This window comes from Perca fluviatilis, chromosome 2 (genome assembly GCF_010015445.1).
Source record: "Perca fluviatilis chromosome 2, GENO_Pfluv_1.0, whole genome shotgun sequence".
NCBI classification, from domain to species: Eukaryota; Metazoa; Chordata; class Actinopteri; order Perciformes; family Percidae; genus Perca; species Perca fluviatilis.
The window spans coordinates 21,236,019-21,256,898 of NC_053113.1; the positions used below are offsets into that span (position 1 = coordinate 21,236,019).

General features: G+C 40.3%; 1 protein-coding gene across 1 annotated transcript; it reads right to left on the reverse strand.

Moving 5' to 3' along the window:
• Window positions 1-1,169: 1,169 nt before the first annotated feature.
• On the reverse strand, window positions 1,170-19,293 carry slc6a4a (solute carrier family 6 member 4a). Its single transcript, XM_039788819.1, has 13 exons — window positions 19,120-19,293; window positions 16,208-17,106; window positions 14,356-14,490; window positions 13,580-13,802; window positions 10,824-10,962; window positions 10,373-10,452; window positions 9,968-10,095; window positions 9,669-9,781; window positions 8,685-8,816; window positions 8,123-8,222; window positions 5,163-5,263; window positions 4,852-5,019; window positions 1,170-3,063 (listed from the first exon to the last, which is right to left on the reverse strand). The coding sequence occupies exons 2-13, from the start codon at window positions 16,677-16,679 to the stop codon at window positions 2,989-2,991; spliced, it is 1,866 nt and encodes a 621-aa protein (XP_039644753.1). The 5' UTR covers window positions 16,680-17,106; window positions 19,120-19,293; the 3' UTR covers window positions 1,170-2,988.
• Between the last annotated feature and the right edge of the window lie 1,587 nt (window positions 19,294-20,880).

Here is a 20,880-nt window from a genome sequence, read left to right on the forward strand (position 1 = left end):
CAGGATTGTGGGTAATGAAGTACTTATTCAAGACATCGCAAATAAAACACGTTTATCTCAAAACAAGGTTGGTGCCCCATGATTTTTCGCGTCTATATGATTATATAGAATCGCTTAGTCACATCGGCATGCTGGTTTTAAGTCTACCATCGACAGTTATCATTTTACGGCTTATACTCCAAATTGTCAATGGAGAAATTGCTTTGTATTTTTACTTCCGGAACCCGCTTTGGGCGGGACTGTTGAGCTCTATAGAGGAGGAGGGGGGGCGGGGGGGGGTGGCCTTGACCCGCTGCCACTTTGCTCGTTTGAAAGCCATGATGTCTCTCTCTCATGGGTGGGCCAAATTCTCTGGGTGGGCAAAGTAGAGAAAGGGGAGGTAACCTTCCTCCTTATGACCTCATAAGGAGCAGATTCCAGATCGGCTCATCTGAGCTTTCATTTTCTCAAAGGCAGAGCAGGATACCCAGGGCTCGGTTTACACCTATCGCCATTTCTAGCCACTAGGGGACCATAGGCAGGCTGGGGGAACTCATATTAATGTTAAAAAACCTCATAAAGTGACATTTTCATGCCATGGGACCTTTAATGTTTAAGAACTTACTGTGAGAAATTGCTTGCCAATATTTGGTTGATTTTTAAATGTATTTTTACTAATTTATTCTCCTTGGTTTGCTGTAATTATTAAAGACAACTAAATGAATGTAATTCACAAAATATATATTTAAATTAATAAATGAAAGACTCGCTACTAAAAAACTGGTAAAGCAATACCAATAATAGCAGAACTTTTCAGTTATGCTTTTTCTCAGGAGGACATTGGGGAAGTGTTTTATTGCACAGTGGTGATTATACTCCCTTGATCCAAACTGTATTCCTTTCAGTTTTGGATCTATCTAAATTTTACATTAAACATATTTCATAGTGTCCCGTGTCTATTTTTGGATCTGTCAAATGAAGATGTTTGCTTTCCTGTACATAACTGACAAGTATTGTAAGTTTATCGAACTTTAAAAGGATGCAATAAATAAAACAAACTAATGTCTCAAATTGTGTAAATGACAGGACTGAGAAACAAATGAAATAACAGATGAAAGGTTATTTATTTCCATATATATTTATTATAATTTTTTCCCCATATATTTATACATATTTATTCTATACAGGTGTATTTTTCAATACAGTCTTTTATTGACATACATATAACTTACATAAGCTAGAGATGTACGACAGAGAGGCAAGAGGGAGTTTATTTCCTTCATTGGATATTTTGGCAGTTAACAAGACATGACATCACATTACAGACACACCCATTCATACATACACACACACACACACACACACACACACACACACACACACACACACACACACACACTTGAAGTACGGTATACACATACATCACGGCATGCACACATACGTAAAGGGCCTGAACACCTCTAATCCTTTTTACACAACCACCCATATGTGCACCAACACACTAATCCAGGTGCTCACACACATACACACACATACACACACACACACATATCCATGGAGAGAGGAGAGAGGTATTCACAGGATAGATTACACCAATACCAGACTGACTAGTAAATACACATGTAAATGTACAGTACTCGCCATATTCTAACTCCTACTCCTACCATACACTCTCAGAAATACACACACACACACACACACACACACACACACACACACACACACACACACACACACACACACACACACACACACACACACACACACACACACACACACAGGCACATGTGCATACACACACAAACACACAATGTTTTGGTAGAAAGTAAAGAGCAGTAACGATGATTTTCAGACGATGCCATTAATAATGTTATTAGCTGTGATCCATATTTGGTTTCTATTAATGACAGTTGAGCAGTATGATAACATAGTGCAGAATGTCACTGTGATTAAACAAGGACCATCAGCACTATGTCATGTGATGTCACATGTAATGTTTGTCATACTAAAAGTGTTGGAGGTCGTAAGGACAGCAATGATACATTGTAAAATAAATACACATTTTATATTGCAGTTATAGAATGAATACACTTGGTTGGTTCTGTCTGTGATCCATTTCCCCACTGGACATTATAACAGTCTTTTTTTTTAAAACACACACACACACACACACACACACACACACACACACACACACACACACACACACACACACACACACACACACACAACACACACCACCACACACACACACACACACACACACACACACTCACTACCAGACACCAGAGTGTGCTTCACAGTGTAGGGAATTCATTGCAAATCCGTCACTCACCCAAGATGCCAACATATAAACACAGGCTGATAGTCAACACAACATAATGACAGCTACAATACTGAAACATCTTTAGAAATATGAACAGAGCAGATATCATATATTTGGCTTTAGTAACAGATAACCTGAATTTTGCTACATATTGGAATACATAACTTAACAGCATAATAGGAAAATGCAACCATAAAAACTGAGAGAGGATTGGAATGTATATTTTTTTGGCCTTCTCCAACTGATTTCAATGTGCAGTATCGCCAGTTTACTGTCTACATGGACAGATATTGTATCATACGTTCTATAATTGTATAAAATATTTGTTACAACTGTATAACCTGAAGAAAAGTTGGTCACTAAATGCCTTAGGTGACACCTGTGAGTAGACAAATAGAGAGAGGATGTTAATGCTAAAGATACAGGATAACTCCTTAAAAACTGAACCAGCATAAGGAACCACACCAAACAGGGCTAAATAAATCTACTGCAGCCTGGCTCCACCGAACTCCACCACTATTTCTAGATCTTGGTGTCAGACAGCTAAAAAACAAGTGTAGGAGATGTATGAAAAAGAGGCAAAGGCGGTGATAGGTAGCCCCCTTGTCCTGTGGTTTTGCAGTTTGTCCAGAAAAGGGCACTGTATGTTGCTAGACTGGCACCTTCTTTTGGTCAGGGTTTGGTCAGACTGCATTGGTGACAATGAAGTCTCTGTGTTGTTCACCGCTGGGCTCTGGAGTGATACTCTTCAAGAGACGCTGCGAATAAAGAGAAAGAGACAGAGGGAAAAGATGAGAGACAGAAAGAGAAAGTGAATAAATTAAACTGATATAAACACTTTAATTGGAAACTGACAAGGATTAAACCACAGAGCAGGTCCAAATATGTTGTCCCACTAATCTTATTGCAGCAGTGAGCTGCAATAAGAAAGCAATCTTTGTCAGGTATGTTAGAGATAGGAGCCATAATCCATGTAAAAATCTCTGAAGTAAAATCAAATATTCAAGGATTGATGGTGTATTTAAGTCGTACCGAATTTGTACAGTATGCATTGTTTCAGTATGAGACTATGTAATGTCCAAACTTATAGGCTCATATATCTCATATAGGGCTGCAACTTTCATTATCAATTCATCTGCCAATTCTGTATTTAAATAGTTGATTCATCATTTTGGTCCATAAAATGTCCAAAAATAGCAGGAAATGTAAATTACAATTTCTAAGAGCTTAAATTGACATTGTTAAATGTCTTGTTTTGTCGGACCAAACCCAAAGAAAGTCAGTGAGACGACTAGTCAGACGGCGTGTTGGCTGAACCCGGCATTACATCGGCAAAACGTGACTTAAAAGATTATCAAAGTGTTGCAGACGTTTATTTTTTTTGATTGACTATTCCTTTTGATTCTAATCTCAAACACTCCTGACTTGATCAAAACCATTACAGAATTTGGAAGAGCAAGAATGGCACCCGCACCCAGAATGAGTTTTCAGGAGAGTGAACAGACGTAACAGAAGAGCCACACAACAAACAGAAAAAATCCACTGACATTTTGACCTCACTCAGCCTCATCTGTCCCCAGAAGTTACACTGAAACTGTCATCTGTCACACTCACATGCACACAAAAACACAACGCTTGTGTGATGACAGTGTGTGTCGGTGTCATTGTGTGCTCTGGCAGCAGTGTCAATACTGGACAACAGCCAAAGATGTCTGTCTACCAGCCTCTTTGATGTCCTCCTACCTTCTGTCAACTCTAACAATGGGGCATTACACAATAGTAATAATTATTATGATGAAGACATTGTGTATTTGTATTTATTATGCAAGGTGCAAGCTCAAAATATATTACAAAAAGCAAATAAACAACTTAACATTTTAGGTATGGCCCCACAGGAGCAATAATTAAAGATCCCTAACTCAATAAACAACAAAATATAACATACAGATATCTAAAACCTGTATAATCAAGTTTTTAAGTGTAGTTTTATCGATGATACTGACTTGGCTACGCTTAGATTTTTATGCAGGGTGCACCGATGCTAAAGCACTGGTGATGAAACAAGCCTGGTCTGCTTTAGTCTAGCCTTTATCCTCAAATCTAGCAACGTGACAACCGACACATGCTTTGCAGAAATTGCTTGTGGATGTGGTTATGAGTGAGTGGTGAGTGATAGGTGTGTGTCATCTGGTAATGCCCTACATGCATGCATGTGTGCGTATCATCTGTATCATCTATTGAGCCTTGAAGTTGTCATGGCTTTTTTTGGGTTTTGGCTTGGCTTTAATCTCTGGCCTGTGACTCCTCTGTGATCCTTTGATCCTGATCTCCAGTCATGTGTTCACTGCAGAGGGTAGACCCTGACAGTGCATGGAAAGCAAAGGAACAGAGGCAATCCCTGTTGTTGGAGAGGTGTCAGAAAAAGAACAAAGGTCGAGCTGAGATATGGGTGAGAAGGAGAAGGACAGAGCAAGAGGACAGGAGGGAAACCATTTAGAAGATACACTTGACATTGAATATAAAGGAAAATAAAGGAAATGCTGTACCTGTTTGAATGTTCCCTTGGCATTGAGCAAGTGGTAGACCATATAAGCAGGCACACAGATGAATGATGACACCCCAATGCAGTAGCCGAGGACAGTGGTCCATGGCGGGAAGTGGTATTTGAACAACTTGACCTCTGGAGGGAAGGCCAGGAAACTGATGACGATGAACTGCACACAGGAATGGGAACAAAAGCAGAGGTCAGATATAACAAGAATCAAACATCAGGATAATAAATGACTAAACTATTTTGAAATCTAGTAAGTTAATGACTACTGTATCTGTATGTGTAAATACTGTACACAGGCCTTACCAGCAGAAAGCAGGGGCAGATGGCCACCCAGCAGACCCTCCAGAACAAGCCCGGGTAGAAACCAAGCATGAGCTGGATGTCATTACAGAAACGGTTGGTACCTGTCTCAAACACACACACACACACACACACACACACACACACACACACACACACACACACACACACACACACATACACACACACACACACACACACACACACACACACACACACATCAAATCACTACAATCACTTCAGCCCAGCTGCTCAAAGAAACGCTACAGGAAATCATTCCTGCCTGCTGCCATTAAACTCTGTAACTCATCTGCCCCTATTAGATGACCACTATTAGTCTCCATTACTTCAACAGTACAGATTAACTAGAAAGTTCTGCAAGAAATTTTGACAGTGTGCCTACTACTTGGTGCACATCCAAATAACACTGGCTAACAGTAAATCTGCTGTTTGACATGTCCTGAAAAGAGAGGACAACACGGCCTACAGTAAAGAGTCTCCATGATAGGAGGAGGAGTTTGTGTTTGGTTATTCAGAATTTTCGAGAAACTCTATTCAAACTTTCAAATGTTCCAAATGTTAGGGTAGTATTCAACTTTCAAATCATATTAATACTTTTTTTAAATATTCAACCTTCCTTGAGGCTTTTAAAAAAAGCCCTTCTGACATGTTTACATGAGTGTGTTTTGGATATAATATACAGACCAGAGTTGGGGATCCAACTGACTGAGTGAGGAGCAGCAGATGCAAATTTATTTTTACTTTGCTATACCATTCACAGTTTTAACTCTAATACATTTATTTTACATCGAAATGTAGGGAATTTTGTGCCCTGTCTAACAATGTGTTTAGGGAGGCAAACAGACTTTCACATGAGGCACAGTGAGCTTCCAAGTGAAGCGGTGTCCACCAACTGCAACACTGCCAATCATACAAGAAATACCAGGAGAAGAAGAGAAACAGGCCCTTTTTGGACAGCTATATTGTCCTCACATATCAGGATGTTCAACAGGGTGTCATATCTCTCACAGTATTAAAGATTAAGCAAAAACACTTGTTGGTGTTGAGGCCTGAAGTCAGTTAGAAGTCAGTCAGTTGGTCAGTTAGTCCATCATGACATAATGTTAGCTGACAAATAACACCTCTTCTCCTTTCTTCATCTCCTCTCCTCATCCTTTCTTCCTCTCCTCTTCTTGTCATCTCCTTTTCTCCCCCTCCTGTGGCAGTACGTGTTGCTAAAGTGATTTGCGCACTAAAGGAGTGGAGGAGGGAGGGGAAGACTGTATGTTTGACAGGTCAAAAATGTCCATTTAATGATGATTTTAGCTCTAAAGTTTGTTCTTTAATACAAAAACCGTGAGTCCAAACAGCGAAATATCATCATCACCAGAGAGATGCAAGTCAGGCAAACGCATTGATGTGGTTTTTATGTTTGTGGTCTCAAATATATGCGACACAGAGCAGGTAACAATCAGGGAGCCGTCTGCGTCCTTCCAGATATTTCTTTTCATTGTTTCTATTGGCAGTTGATACGAACAGAGCCAAAAGTCTGTTGAATTCCACGGTTACATGTCTGCGACCGGCACAAATCTTCCTACATTTTATGTAAAAATCTACAATGTTGTGCCCTTTCTAACAATGTACTTAGGGAGGCAAACAGACTTTCACATGAGGCACAGTGAGCTTCCAAGTGAAGCGGTGTCCACCAACTGCAACACTGCCTCCTGTATTAACCCTTGTGTCATCGTTAACCTTTGAGAGAGATTATCTATTGATGGAATAGCTGGCAGTATAACGCCTTTGCATCTTGAGCAAAGTCACACTTGGCCATTGGCTGCATCCTTTGGTTTTATTCAGAATAGATGCAAGTAACAACGGCATGTTTTTCACTTCACCTTTTCACATTTTACTAGCAAAGGTCTTGTTGTTCATTTTCAGGCTGAAGGCAATTCCATTTCCCCTGCAGGGAGATCACAAACTAAAACCTAACACTTACTGCCCATGTAACTCAATCCACCATCTGTTATCTGTAAGTGTAGGAAGCTGGTCCAACAACATCCATAAGTGTTGCTCCTCCATGAGGCCTCAAGCAAAACTGTAACTACAGTCCGCACACACTGTGGACACACAGCACTTTGTTCAAATGCTAACATCCTGCTGGCAAAACAGTTAACCTCATATTCAAAACAGAATTGATTTCAGTCTGGTGCATATCAAACACTGCTTCTTATTGTAATTTTAGCTGAAAGCCTAAGCAGGTTCATGTTGAGGATGTTGTGGAAGATGGCGAGGGGCCAGCGTGCGGATTTCCTCCTGCAGCTGTACGTGCCAGCTGTAGGTTGTCCACGCCTCCCTGCTATTGCAGCACATAGTTACCTTACGTCCTCTCTGCATCTTATTTATTATGCAGTCCTACTGTAGTTATATTTGTATCCCTCCTATTTAAGTGCATTTGTATTGTATCATGACTGTACTGTATTGTATTTTAAGATATTGTACTGTATTAATGGTAGTGTTTTATGTTGTAACTGTATTTAAGTTCCCTTGCTGCAAAGACACCTTCATTTCCCCGTGGGGATAAATAAAGTTAGTTATCTATCTATCTATCTATCTATCTATCTATCTATCTATCTATCTATCTATCTATCTATCTATCTATCTATCTATCTATCTATCTATCTATCTATCTATCTATCTATCTATCTATCTATCTATCTACAAAGCCCCAAATACTAGGAGTGCAACTTTATCCCTTTTCTCTCATATATCTGTGACTGAAACTACACAGACACAGAGAAATTACAGTATCGTAATGAATCAGCATCACAAGTTCACAATCTGTGCTCAACAAAAAATATCAATACAGTATTGTGTCACTCTTTCCAACCATTTTTTGCTTGTCACTCACAATAAGGTACCAACATGCCACCATCATCATCACAATCAACATCACTCAAACTTGCCGTAGAACCAGGAAACGGCGATGACTTCAAGCAGGACCACAGTGATGACTGCAGGGCCTGTAGCATACTCCTCAAACAGCTTCACCACAAATGCTCCTCCCTGACACAGAAGACAAGATGAGAGAGAGAGAAAGAGGGGAGGGATTTCTGTAAAGCTATTCACAAAATAATCTTATGCAAGGGGCTTTATCTGAAAAGGCTAAGACAATGATTAGAGAATGTTGCTTGTGGTTGTAGATCAACGGATTACTTTAATCTGATCTCAGCTAATTGTCAAGTGCGATCCATCACATTACTTAAAATACAGCAGTAAAAAAAAGATTTTAATGGAAATTGAGGACGTGAGAAATGATGGGCATGAAATGAAGTCTTGAATTAATGTTTCTTATTAGTCGCAGATGATCACAATACAGCTTTTTAATTGTGGACAGTCTGGTGGAATAAATAGATTTATCTGTGATATTAGAGGTATTTTCAAATCTAAGTGAATTGTGCATGATGTTTTTTATAATAGATCCCATTTTGATTGTAAGTGTGTGTGTAATGTGATTGTTTTACTTACATATGTGAGTGTGGAGAGAGCCCCGAGGTAGCAAAAGCACACCAGGCCTAGGACAAACTGCTCTCGTCTCTTAGACAGGACATGAGGGAACTCATCGAGCATAGCGGTGATCACCCCCTCCAACCCCGCAAACTGGAGAGAGGAGTACACCAAGGATGGGAGGGAAGATGGAAATAAGCAGAGAAGGACTCATCAGAGGGTGCAGAATGAAAAAAAGAGGCAGAAGATAAATAAAGGGGAAGAAAACCTATCTTGAAACATTATACTGTACCTACACCCTTGGCTACGAGCTTTAAGAATCTAAGAATCTATGTTACGTGTTGCTAATCAGCTGTTTGATCAAGTCACATTCAGCATTAGTATGACACTCTTTTGACAATCCGCAGTTCATCCACCCAAAGATGCCTTGTGTATCCTATCCTTTGTACAATGGCAACAAAAAAATAAAGACACTAAAGTGAAGCCGTTCCAACGTGAATATGAGCACAGCGACATGTTTTGCAGTAATATCCTCAATAATAAAATCAAGGAGCATAGCAACCCCGATGCTGATTCCACACTGATTATTAGTACGTGATAACAGTCTTGCGGGTCTCTCCAGCTGGCTGCCTCAGAGCAGATAAACACAGGCTTATGGAGACAAGATCGCCACACAACAGTGATATGAAAGTCCTATCACATTGTTTTCACTGACTGTTATCCAAAATGGAACAGCAAGGACAAATAATACCTGACACCTTTACGGAGCAACGAGTACAACAGGCAGATACAAGTCAAACAGAACAAGGCATTTGCCTATATGACAAGGCAAACATGAAACCTCTGTATCTAGGCTTGAATGGGCACACAAGAGCCAACAAAAGAATCAGGTAGATTAAAACAAGGAGAGAGGAACATGTGAGGATACAAAGAACATTTAGCAAACAGAACACTGACTTGAGTGTCTTAACCTTTGCACAGAATGAGAGTAATCAACAAACTAACCGTGCTATCCAGACCCAGCATAATGATCATGAGGAAGAAGATGATGGCGAAGAAAGTAGCACCAGGCATATTTGCTATGGCTTCTGCATAAACGATGAACAGCAGACTGGGACCTGGAGAGGAGAAAGAGAGGCAGGTTAAATGAACACTTTGTGCTCATATGATGTCAAAGGCTGTCCTATGTAACATTTAGATAAATTCAATCTAGAATGCATTGGGGGTTTTTTTCCCAACAATGTGAGGCTGAGTAAAGAATTATATATGTATTTTGGGATTGTGTTGGTGAGTTGTTTTTCTACCAGCATCCTTGGCCACAGCATCCACATCCAGGTGCCTCATCTCAGCTATGTAGCCCAACACGGTAAAGATGACGAAGCCAGACAGAAAGCTAGTCAGACAGTTCACAGAGCTGGTGATCAAAGCATCTCTGAGATGGAGAAAAGAGAGGTTTGGGTGGCAGGGAGACGACAGAGTTAGAAAGAATATCACATATTCATCTTTGAGCTTCTGCAACCTTTGTGCTCTAGGCAGGTTATCGTTCCACCTGTATAGATGGATGTTAAATTAAAAACGTTAAAGGATTCCTTCTTCTTTTTTTGGTAAAAGTGGAAAAGCCCCTGAAGTAGCATTTGGTTCGTTAAGCAGGTAGGTTTCATTGTAGTATGAAATATACAATGAAATGTGTGTAAAAGAAAAGTTCTCACTTGTAGCAGTTGTTGTGAAACGGGTTGTAGCTGGCAAAGGCAAGGAGCACGCCGAACCCTGGACCCAGTGAGAAGAAGATCTGACCCCCAAAAGGGGGGGGTGGGAGAAAACAAGCAGAAAAGAAAAAAAAAAAATTAAAAAAAAAAATTACCAAAACAAAAAAAAAAACCACAAAAATCAAAGACTTGTTTTTTTTTTTTTTTTTAGCCTTGCTAGATTGCACTACTGACTTACTGTTCCGAGTGGCCCCACGGATGAGCAACACCAGGAGGAGTGATTTTGACTGCTATTCTAACCAACTTTTCTTATCATAATGATGAATGATACTGAGGGTTAAGAGATGACAGCAGTACAACCATATTTTTCTCTGCCTAGCAGACTCCATCACTCCATCCATCCATCCACTCTAACTGGCACCCCCATTAGCCATGCAGGCGCCCCATCAGTTACCTTTCCAGACGTCTTGACTCCTTTCCAGATGCTGAAGTAGACGATGGTGAAGATGAAGAGCAGGCAGAGGGCCAGCTGCCAGCTGACAGAGCCCAGCTGGTGCAGACCTGGGGAGAGGTGGACCTGCAGAACCTGGCGACTGGAGGGAAGAAACGAGGCAGGAGGGATGTTGGGATTGAGAGGTGAGAATGAAGGGGGTGCAAAGAGAGTAGTCAGGGCGATTGCTTATAGAGAGATGACATAAGAGTAAACGGCAGGAGATATAGGGAGTCATAAAAATCAAGGAAAAGTGGAATGGAGAAGGGGAAGGAAGACGGTACAAGGGCAGGAGAAGAATGTGCAGAATAATAAGAAGTGACAGAGAAGAAAAGACAATGTGAGAAAACAAAGATAGGTTGGATGGAAGGGATGTTGGGAAGTTTGGAAAGCAGAGGAAATGGATAAAGCATGGAAGGAAAGATATATGGTAGAAAGAGAGGAACAGCAACAAAAAAAATTAGAAGGTAAGAAAAGGTCCAAAGAAGAGGAGAATAATAAAGGTATGGGGAGGTCAGAGGATAATAAACAGGGGAGAAATATAGGGGTATAACCTCTTTGTGCAATATGAGAAGAATGACAAATGTACACACAAACATGATACATACAGATTAAATTGGCAGTAATTAAAGTTCACGGAAGAGAAACTATAAGGAGACTAGACTAACATGATGCGAGAGAGCCTTGACTGACTTTCAAACAAGCAAAAGTGAAAGAAAAGAAAAAGTAGGAGGCTGAAATGAACAGTGAGGTTAACATCTGGTCACAGGTTAAGCACACAAAGCTCGTACGATAAAACAGAGACTTGATTTATGTTGAAAACAGGAAATTCTGGCGCCAGACTGAGTTGCGGAATTTGTTACTTTAAAATCTGTATTAGGAAAAGTCAACTACGGATAAACCCTGAAGCTGTCTCAGTGGACAGACAGACACGGTCGAGTGAGCAGCTGATAAGTCTGAGCCAAAAAAGCAGCCAGGAATAGGAAGGAGGTTTTAGGTTACAGTAACATTAATACCCATCTTGACTGAGTTGAGGGACTTGAGTTAATTACCGTGAAAGCAGCATGCCAAGGATTGGTGAACACTTAGAATAATATAATCAGTTTGAATTACAATAAGCGGCCAAAATGGGTTTCCTCATTCCCCCTATTCCCTTAGAGATAGGGTGAGGAGCTCAGTCATCCGTGAGGAGCTCGGAGTAGAGCCGCTGGTCCTTCACGTCGAAAAGAGCCAGTTGAGGTGGTTCGGGCATCTGGTAAGGATGCCCCCTGGGCGCCTCCCTAGGGAGGTGTTCCAGGCACGTCCAGCTGGGAGGAGGCCTCGGGGAAGACCCAGGACTAGGTGGAGGGATTATATCTCCAACCTGGCCTGGGAACGCCTCGGGATCCCCCAGTTGGAGCTGGTTAATGTGGCTCCGGAAAGGGAAGTTTGGGGTCCCCTGCTGGAGCTGCTCCCCGTGACCCGACACCGGATAAGCGGACGAAGATAGATGGATGGCAGTTTGAATTTCATTTAAAAAAATGTTTGTTTTTAAAAGAGCATATTTGTATCTGGGGGGATTTAAGGAGTGAACAGTTTCTCTTTTTTTTTTTTTTTTTTTTTTTTTTTTTTTTTTTTTTTTTTTTTTTCTCTCATCCTCCACCTGCTTCTTAAACTTAAGGGCTAGTTCAAATTTAGGCATGCTAATTTAGAGTGAGACTGAGAGCAATTGTTTGCTAGTCAATAGAAGTGCAAATGGAATCACACTTGGCAACTTTCAAACATGTCTGTTTCACAACAAAGTTAATAATACTAAGGAATTTCATGTATGTAACATTTCATGAAAGTGACTATTCTAAGTGACTTGACTAACCCATAATTATGTGTACATTCATGTTGGTATATTCTATCCTCTTCAGGTTTTCTATAAAACTAGTTATAACCATATATTTCATATGTCACTAATGCAGCTTTGTAATACAAATATCAAAAGAAGCTGTCAGCACAGGAAGACAATTATCATCTTAGCTGAAGAATATTTAAACCACCTCATCTGTTTTATCTCATTGCTGTCATGTGAGTCTAGTCTACGTATGCAGCTTCTCAGGTTCGCTCCTCCACCACCCCAGCACCACTGTTGTCGAGGCCCCGTTTATGGCTCCCTAGGAGGAGCTCCAATTGATTGCTATTTATAGAGCTCTATCCGCATAAATCTAATTGACAGAGTCAACGCCAAAGTCTATCAAATAAAGTCGATCAAATAAAGCGTCTGCCTCTTGTGTTGTCTTTCCTGATTGACCTGACCCTGAGTCTACCTTTGATATTAACTATTCCACAGGTGTTCATGTGGTACAAATCATCAGCTTTGAATTTTATTTGTATCCTTAGTCAACTTTCACACAGTAAATATTATGTGTGAGGATATGTCGTATTTTGTTTTTCACATTGTGTGTTACTTCTGGATCACTTCTGTATTTCTGACTCAGAAATTCCGTCTCAGATGAGATCAGTGATTCCTACAGTTTTAGGAAATCCTGATAACGTCCTGCCATGTCTTCACAAGCAGTGATCCAAGTAGATTTTGGATAGTGGGATGGTGGTAAATCTGCCAGGGCACTTAAACACCAGAACCAACCCTGTAATCGCTCTCTGGAATTCATCCTCCCTCCTGCACTTGACGTCTCCCTCCTCTGTAGCTCTCTCCCTACGCCTCTACATACATCCGACTTACATGCACTTACATATAGAACTCCTCGGCGGGGGAGGTGGAGGAGTTGGACCACGACACATTGTGATCGGTGGACATGTAATGTTTACAGTTGACTGTGTTCCAGCTGTTGGCGCAGGTGGTCCAGGGCAGGGTGGGTCGGAACGATGACAGTAGATAGTACAAGGCCCAGGCCATGATGGTGTTGTAGTAGAAGGATATGTAGAGGGATATAATGCAAATGGCAAAGCCGATCCCTAGGTGAGTGGGAAAAAGGATTGTTAGTACAAAAATAAAAGAGATAAAGAAAATTAAAACTATCTTAATCATAAACTTCCCATCTAAGTTTTTATTAAGAAAATAAATATTTTGTGTAGTATGCAGCACCAGTCAGTCACTCCTTGAAGAGACATCAGTGGTGTTTTTAAGCTAATTCAAGTTGCTATTGGGTAAGTGGGTGACATTTCCAAACAACAACAGCCAACATACTATCACATGTCTGAGCATCTGGCATTTGGCATGGAAATGTGACAATTTCCATAACAGAGACTCAGAATATCTCAATCGATGTACAAGATGCTAGGGATGCTCTTCAAGAGAATGGTACTGAGGGGGACAAGGAGGTTAAATGAGCTGTCTCTCAGGCTCTGATGGCTTGACGCTGTCCTTTTCTGTCTTTTTTTCTTCTAGCACTGCCAGTTTTCCTGTTAGTGAGCGCTGTTCTCTCATGTACTCTGCTTACCTTTTAATCTAAGCAATTGCTACTAACTACTTTCTCCATGTGTTCTGTTTTCTCTCCATTCCTGTTACCTTTGAAGATGGGGCAGATGTGTTTCCAGATGGAGATGCAGCCGCTGCGGTGGAATTGGCCAAGAGCCAGCTCCATGTAGAAGAGAGGGACACCTCCAAACACCGCCATCAACAGGTAGGGCAGCAAAAAGGCACCTGGGCAGAGACACAAGGACGGAATACATTTGTGGGGGAGAGAGGGAGATTGAAGGGTTGGAAACAGGGGTTGGGGTTAGGTACAAGTAAGGGAAGAGGGAAGATAAAGATGTGGGCAATGATGTGGAGGGGATGAAAACAGTTGGGAAAGTGAGAGGGAAATAAGTTATGGACGAACAGTAAGAACTTAATTACACTCCTGGGAAATACTACTGGTTCACACTCCATCTGTAATCTCAGTAGGCCTCTGAATAACTCCCAATCAACAAGAACCAAGAACATTAAAAAGCACTCTGTAAAAATCATTAAATAGTGTAAGTACCCTATCATTTACGTAACCTTAGTCCATTCAAAAACAACAGTGCATGCTTGCCTAGTTTCATATAACTCTCCATGTATTATGTGGAAACACACAGTAAGAGGGTCATTATGTTTAAATTATACGATGACAAATTAGGACCACTGTGATGTTGGCTGCTAAGGAAGGAAAATATAAAAGTGAGGAAGGTAGAATTAGAAGGCCTAACACTGAGAAGCAGCAGGATTGCAGCCAGATCTTTGAGCCTATCCAACCTAACGTGCCGAGTTTTATAACACATCACTCTCTGTCTTTTTATTTCTTTCTATCTGATTATCAACTTATTTTATGTGCATGTGTGCATTTGTTTATGTGGGTGGGTCAATGTGTATCCCGTGCCTTTGTGACATGAAAGCAAAGATAAGGGTTGATTGAGCAGCTGCCTGGGAAACAGGTTATTAAGCAAGGAGAAAGAGACTGAAGGCGTTCTCATAAAAACCACAATTAATACGGTTGCCTCTATCAAGTGTCTCCCAGTCGCCATCTCTACCTCGCTCCGTGAGACACACACAGAACACAGGAAATTGCAAAGATTTTATTATTGCAAATTCAATAAAAGTGGAAAGGGAGACCCTGTTTGCCGCTTGGTGAGGATTGTGTAGTAACAGAGCACAGACAGGTCAGTAAGACTTTGTGAACACATGAACGTGCCTTTTTGTACCTTATACTGTGCAACAAATGAGCTGAATTGAGTGCTATTCATCGACAAATATGTTAACTGCAGCATTCCTTATACAAGTCTACGCCCTTCTCATTTAGCTGTTTGTTTTGCAGAAATTATGCTGTACCAGAGATAGTCTAATTTTCTGTTTACTCTAGCCCGGGAATCTCATGTACACTGATCTCCTCCCCGCTCCTTATCTTCCTCTTCCCCCTTTAACCCTTGCGTTCTCTTCTCGTCGGCCATAAACGTGTTGTCCTTTGGGTTCAAAATTGAAAGTAAACCTTTTTTGGTGCTCCCCCCCCCTAACATTTTTGTCATTTTTTGTCACGTAATTAACGTTTTTTTTTTTTTTTTTTTATTATTATTCATGGTCAATGAAGCTAATTTATATGACATTATACCTACTTTTTGAGTTCAAAACAAGTAGAAATTATAAATTATTTTGACTAATAAGATCAGAGGGTGTTGACATGTAAAAGTTTAGTTTTTAAACCATTTTTTAAATTTCTTTTCAAATGCAAAAAATTGGATGAAACACCCAAAGTTCAATGAAAATAATCATTAATTTCCCCTGCAAAGAACATCCATGCATCCATGTTATTTTGGGGCAATTTGGTTAATAGAAACCCATATTTCTGATATAAAAAACTTTTAAATTTGACAACACAAGGGTTAAACATATTTTGCCTCCTCACCTCCTCCATTTTGGTAGCAGATGTAAGGGAAGCGCCAGACATTTCCCAGGTCCACCGCATAGCCGATCACAGAGAGCAAGAAGTCCATCTTCTTGCTCCAGGTTTCTCTGGGCTTCTCCAAGCTGGTTTGTTGGACCACCAGAGTCCTGAGGCCTCCAAGCGGCACTGAGGACCCGGTGCCTCCTCCAGGTACAGAGGATGTTCCTCCAGAAAAAGCTGCGCTCCCCGGTCCCTCCCTGGGGCTTTGAGGAGTGGATGTGGTGAAGCCATTGGACACCTGCTGTCCAGAACCGGAGATCAGGCTCTTGGGTCCTCTCTCTGCGAGACCATCAGCCAGCATCGGCCTACTATGTTCCTGCTGTGTTCCCTCCGCTTCTCCCCCCACCTCCTCTCTTCCTTTCTCCCTCTCTCCCTCATTCTCTCTTTTATCCATTGTCAACATGCTCGTCAGCATCATATCATTTGTCTCCATTGGATCGTGTTGATGTTGGCGTTGGCGAGGCGGTTAGGGGTGGAGGGAGGTTCTCAGTGACAATGAAGGGAATGTGGCACTGCTGTCTGATATGGTGCCCATTAGGGGAACAGAGGGGTTAGGAAAGCAAGGGACAGGTAAAGAAGAAGGGGAACAGGAGAGCAGGAGAGCAGAGCTTAAAAAAAAAAAAAATAAAAAAAAATGAGAACGGGTGAGGGGAGGTGAGTGTATGTGGGTGTGTGTATGTAGGAGAAGACTGAAATGTGTAAGAGTCTGTTGAGCAAGAAGGAATAAAAGCAGGCTGTGAGGACAGACAGCGGAGGATATACGAGCAGAGTGATGTGTTTGAACAGGATGTGGCCAGCAGAAAAGTGTGGATCTTCTCCTCAAACTGCTCGTCCTCTAAGACACTCAGTGATGGGGCAAACTGCAACACACAGAGATAGATAAGATAAGTCACAGTAAAAGAGTTACTCAGCTCAAAATTTATTTTGAGTGAACCCATGATATAGAATATATAAAATGAGTCTTTCTAGATGACACAAGCGCCTGCACTACGATAATGAAATACAGTTATATAATACAGTATCGAGTCTTGTCTTATATATTTTACCTGCAGTTTTATTGTGAATTAAAGGCGCAATGTTTGCATGGGTAAAGCAGACATAATGGGAGATGTTAAATGTATTTGAATGTCCAAAGAAAGAATGGTACAAATTGAGGGGATTGTGTTTTTGTTTTTTTTAGCTTTTTACTCATGTTTCTCATTTCACACTATCTCTCAGTTGCACAACCTGTTTCAATGCTTATCTGATCCAACATTAGTCAAATATGGATATTATAAATGTTATTCGCTCAACAGGTTTTTTGGGGCATGTGTGAGATGCAAACAACAAAATGGTAAAATGATAATAATAATAATTATATTAACTCATGGCTTGAAAACTAGCTTACTACATTATATCCGATGGGTATAAGTACCTACAATTAGACTTAGATGTTATTTTAAATGCACTTTCTGTTTCAGCTGTTTTAGATGATAGGACTTCACATATCTTTAAATGGCACAAGATTAGCAGCACATTTAACTCCTTTATTTCCTTTTTAAACGCTAAATTCGAATAACTTTAAATAACAAATTTAATTGCAACAAAGGATTTCTGTCAAATTGTATATCTAATCATTTTCTAGGTCAGTGCCTCAAGTAATATTCTATGTGAATATGTAGTTTTTGCCCGTTTTGTACATTATGTGAAAGGTAAATGAGACGCAGCAAAATATAAATTTTGATTTAAATTAAATATGTTTAATTTCAGTCCAAATTGTTCTACGGCTGCTTTAGTAAAATACTTAAATTACTTTCAAACTTTGCAAAAGGAAGGCTGCTATATATGGATAAAAAATATATCTTTAACATTAACAACATATTACACTTACATTGCTGTATAGCCATTCAATTGTCAGCAGCAAAATTCACACATACTTAATAGACGATCCAAAATGCTGTCACATAAATAATGGGTTAAACTAAGAGAGCCATTTAAAAGTGGATTAGATTGTTTATAGTGTTAGCTTGATTAGTAATGAAAGCCAGAATGTAGGAAGAATCAATTTACATGGAACGCTATTATCTTAATTAAGAACGAGTGTCCAGCAGTGTTACACGGCACGATATTCACTGCACACTAACATCTGACTACCACGCAACCAAGATCCTGTCGTGTACCTGGACTCTGTGGAAGAATAGGAACACTGGTTTCCTCATACAAAAACACTCTTTTATTTCCTGATGAAAGCAATCACAAGTTCTTCATCACAGCACTTCATTTCCATCTGAATCCTCAAGACTGACAAAAGTACAGCATGCTCCTCTGGGTCTGACATGTTTTTAGGAGCTTAAAGAGAGTTAAACTTAATGGGAATCGGAGAACTTCGACTCGAAAGGTAGCAACTTAAAAGAAACGAGGTAAAAGTGAAAAGTTAATTCGCTTTTAGAAAAAAAATGTCACTGACAAATCTTTTTTTTTTCTCAATAACACTTTACTCACCGTCTGAAAAAAAATGAAGTGACATACAAAATTCAAATAAAGTTTGAAAACAGTTTTTTCCATGTTCCGTTAAAATACTGTGTTATAAACTTTAAAGTCACAAGTCATTAATAGATAAAAAAATGTTTTCTTCTTCTTTTAGCGTTCCACTAAGAAGATTTTAATAAAGAAAGGCAGAGTAAGATGATAACATCAAGATTTAAGCAAAGATAAACTGAAAGAGGACACAAGAGGAAAATACCAATGATCCATCATAAAACAACCCAAATTAAAAATGTTAGTAGTGAACTTAATGAACTCTACTTAAGCTTCAACAAACTAACCACTCATTAGTCGCCACAGTGACACTTTTGAGTTAAATAAACTAAATTGTATTTTATGCCATACATTACCTTAAAAGATGGTAAATGAGGACAAGTAGAACCTGCTAAACCAGCAGCAGCAGCAGCAGCAACTTCTACCCAAAACTTAAAGAATCCTGTGGTGTTGCAAAAACTTGCAAGAGACACAGCGTGCACTAGCACATCAGGACACAGTGTTTTCCCATTGAGCTCTCAAACCTCTCTCATCTCTCTCTCTCTCTCTCTCTCTCTCTCTCTCTCTCTCTCTATCTCTCTCCCGTCCCCCCCCCTTGTAGTCCCTCTCTCCCTGACTCGGAACCACACACACTCACACACATGCCTCGTTCAGAGACGCACAGCCGTGCAGACATATGCGTGGATGGATGCATGGATGCATACGCTCAGATGATACTGGAGGAACATTATGCAAGCACAGACATGCACACTTTGCTGCTTGGTTTGGTGACGTACAATAACAACACAAACAGCAATAATGAACTGCAGTTCTGACACAGTATGGTCATGGCAGAGCTCTCATTAAAGCACGCACACTCAGTGCGGACAGGGGAAGTCCTACTCTTGAGTAGCTGTGTGCAAATGTGGGGCTTTGTGTCAGGGTGCTACTCAATACTGTCTGTCACGCACACGCACACGCACACGCACACGCACACACACACGCACACGCACACCTGTTCTATACCAGCAGTACACCGACTCATTCCAGATATTCAAGTGTAAGGTATTTTGACAAATAAAGTTTAAATTCAAATATTCAAACAACTGAATTCTCTGGAAATCACATCACCAAGTTACTGAGCTTTAGTAATAAAAAGCTAGTTTCCCTCCACTGAACACACTCTAGTCTACACGCCAAGTCCAGACAGACACAAGCACAAACATGCAAACACTTTCTTACGCATACCCATGTTGCATGAACTATATTTGCAATCACACGGTTGAGTACGAGCAATCCTACATCGCAAATTATGAAATGTTGAATGAGTAACTAAACCATATTTCATGCTGGAATTTGAAAGTCTCTCCATTATTAACTGTGGATCTGCTCATGAGCATTTGCTTTTGAAATCCCCAAGAGATCCCGAAGGGCGCCTGCTCAGTGTATCTTTTACTCTAAAACAACTCATAAAGCTTTAGGCTCCACGCCAGCTTTTGTAACCTGGCTGTTTTTAAACACAGACTAACACCCTATAGTCTAGGCGAGAGACGTCAGGAATGGTTGAGTAAAAATAATGTGCTTATCAGTGTCTGCTTTGGCAACTCTCAGGGGTTTTTCCTGAAGAATTCTGGACTTGTGTTAGTGGCAAGTGAACAACAACAAGACCAAATCTTTCCACAGTATATATATATCTGTCTGTCTGAAAGTTCTCTCAGTCTGTCCGTCTGTCTGTCGAGCTATCTGAATCTGACTAATAGACGAGTTTTTGAGAGTGATATTGCAAGTTTAAATTTGAGCATTTGAACTTATTAGTGCTCTCCGGTGGACAAACTATGTAATGGAGACTGTTGACCTCAAACTATTTTTTGCATTTCTATACTGCTGAACTGTTTTTACCTATTAGCCGACATTTACACTGATACAGATCTGTGATATTGGCATATATATATACAAAAGTGGCTAATTTATTGGTTTAGCTCTGCTGTTTCTTTCTCCAGTATCCATCTGTCTGTTGGTTGCTATAAAGATTATTTCTGTAGACAAATCACAAAATTAATAAAAAAATTATGATCTTCGCTGAATTTGATGATTGTCGTGTAAAAACACAACAAAGGAATGAAAGAAACATCTGGCCG

What these genes read in the sequence shown, in the direction of transcription:
- slc6a4a (XM_039788819.1), bottom strand. Translation starts at nt 16,679, where the DNA reads ATGGAGACAAATGATATGATGCTGACGAGCATGTTGACAATGGATAAA. An exon ending in CCCGCCGAGGAGTTCTATAT is followed by an intron (nt 10,963 to 13,579) that starts GTAAGTGCATGT and finishes TCTTCCCTCCAG; the next exon opens with TCGCCAGGTTCTGCAGGTCC. An exon ending in TGCTGTGGCCAAGGATGCTG is followed by an intron (nt 9,782 to 9,967) that starts GTAGAAAAACAA and finishes TCTCCTCTCCAG; the next exon opens with GTCCCAGTCTGCTGTTCATC.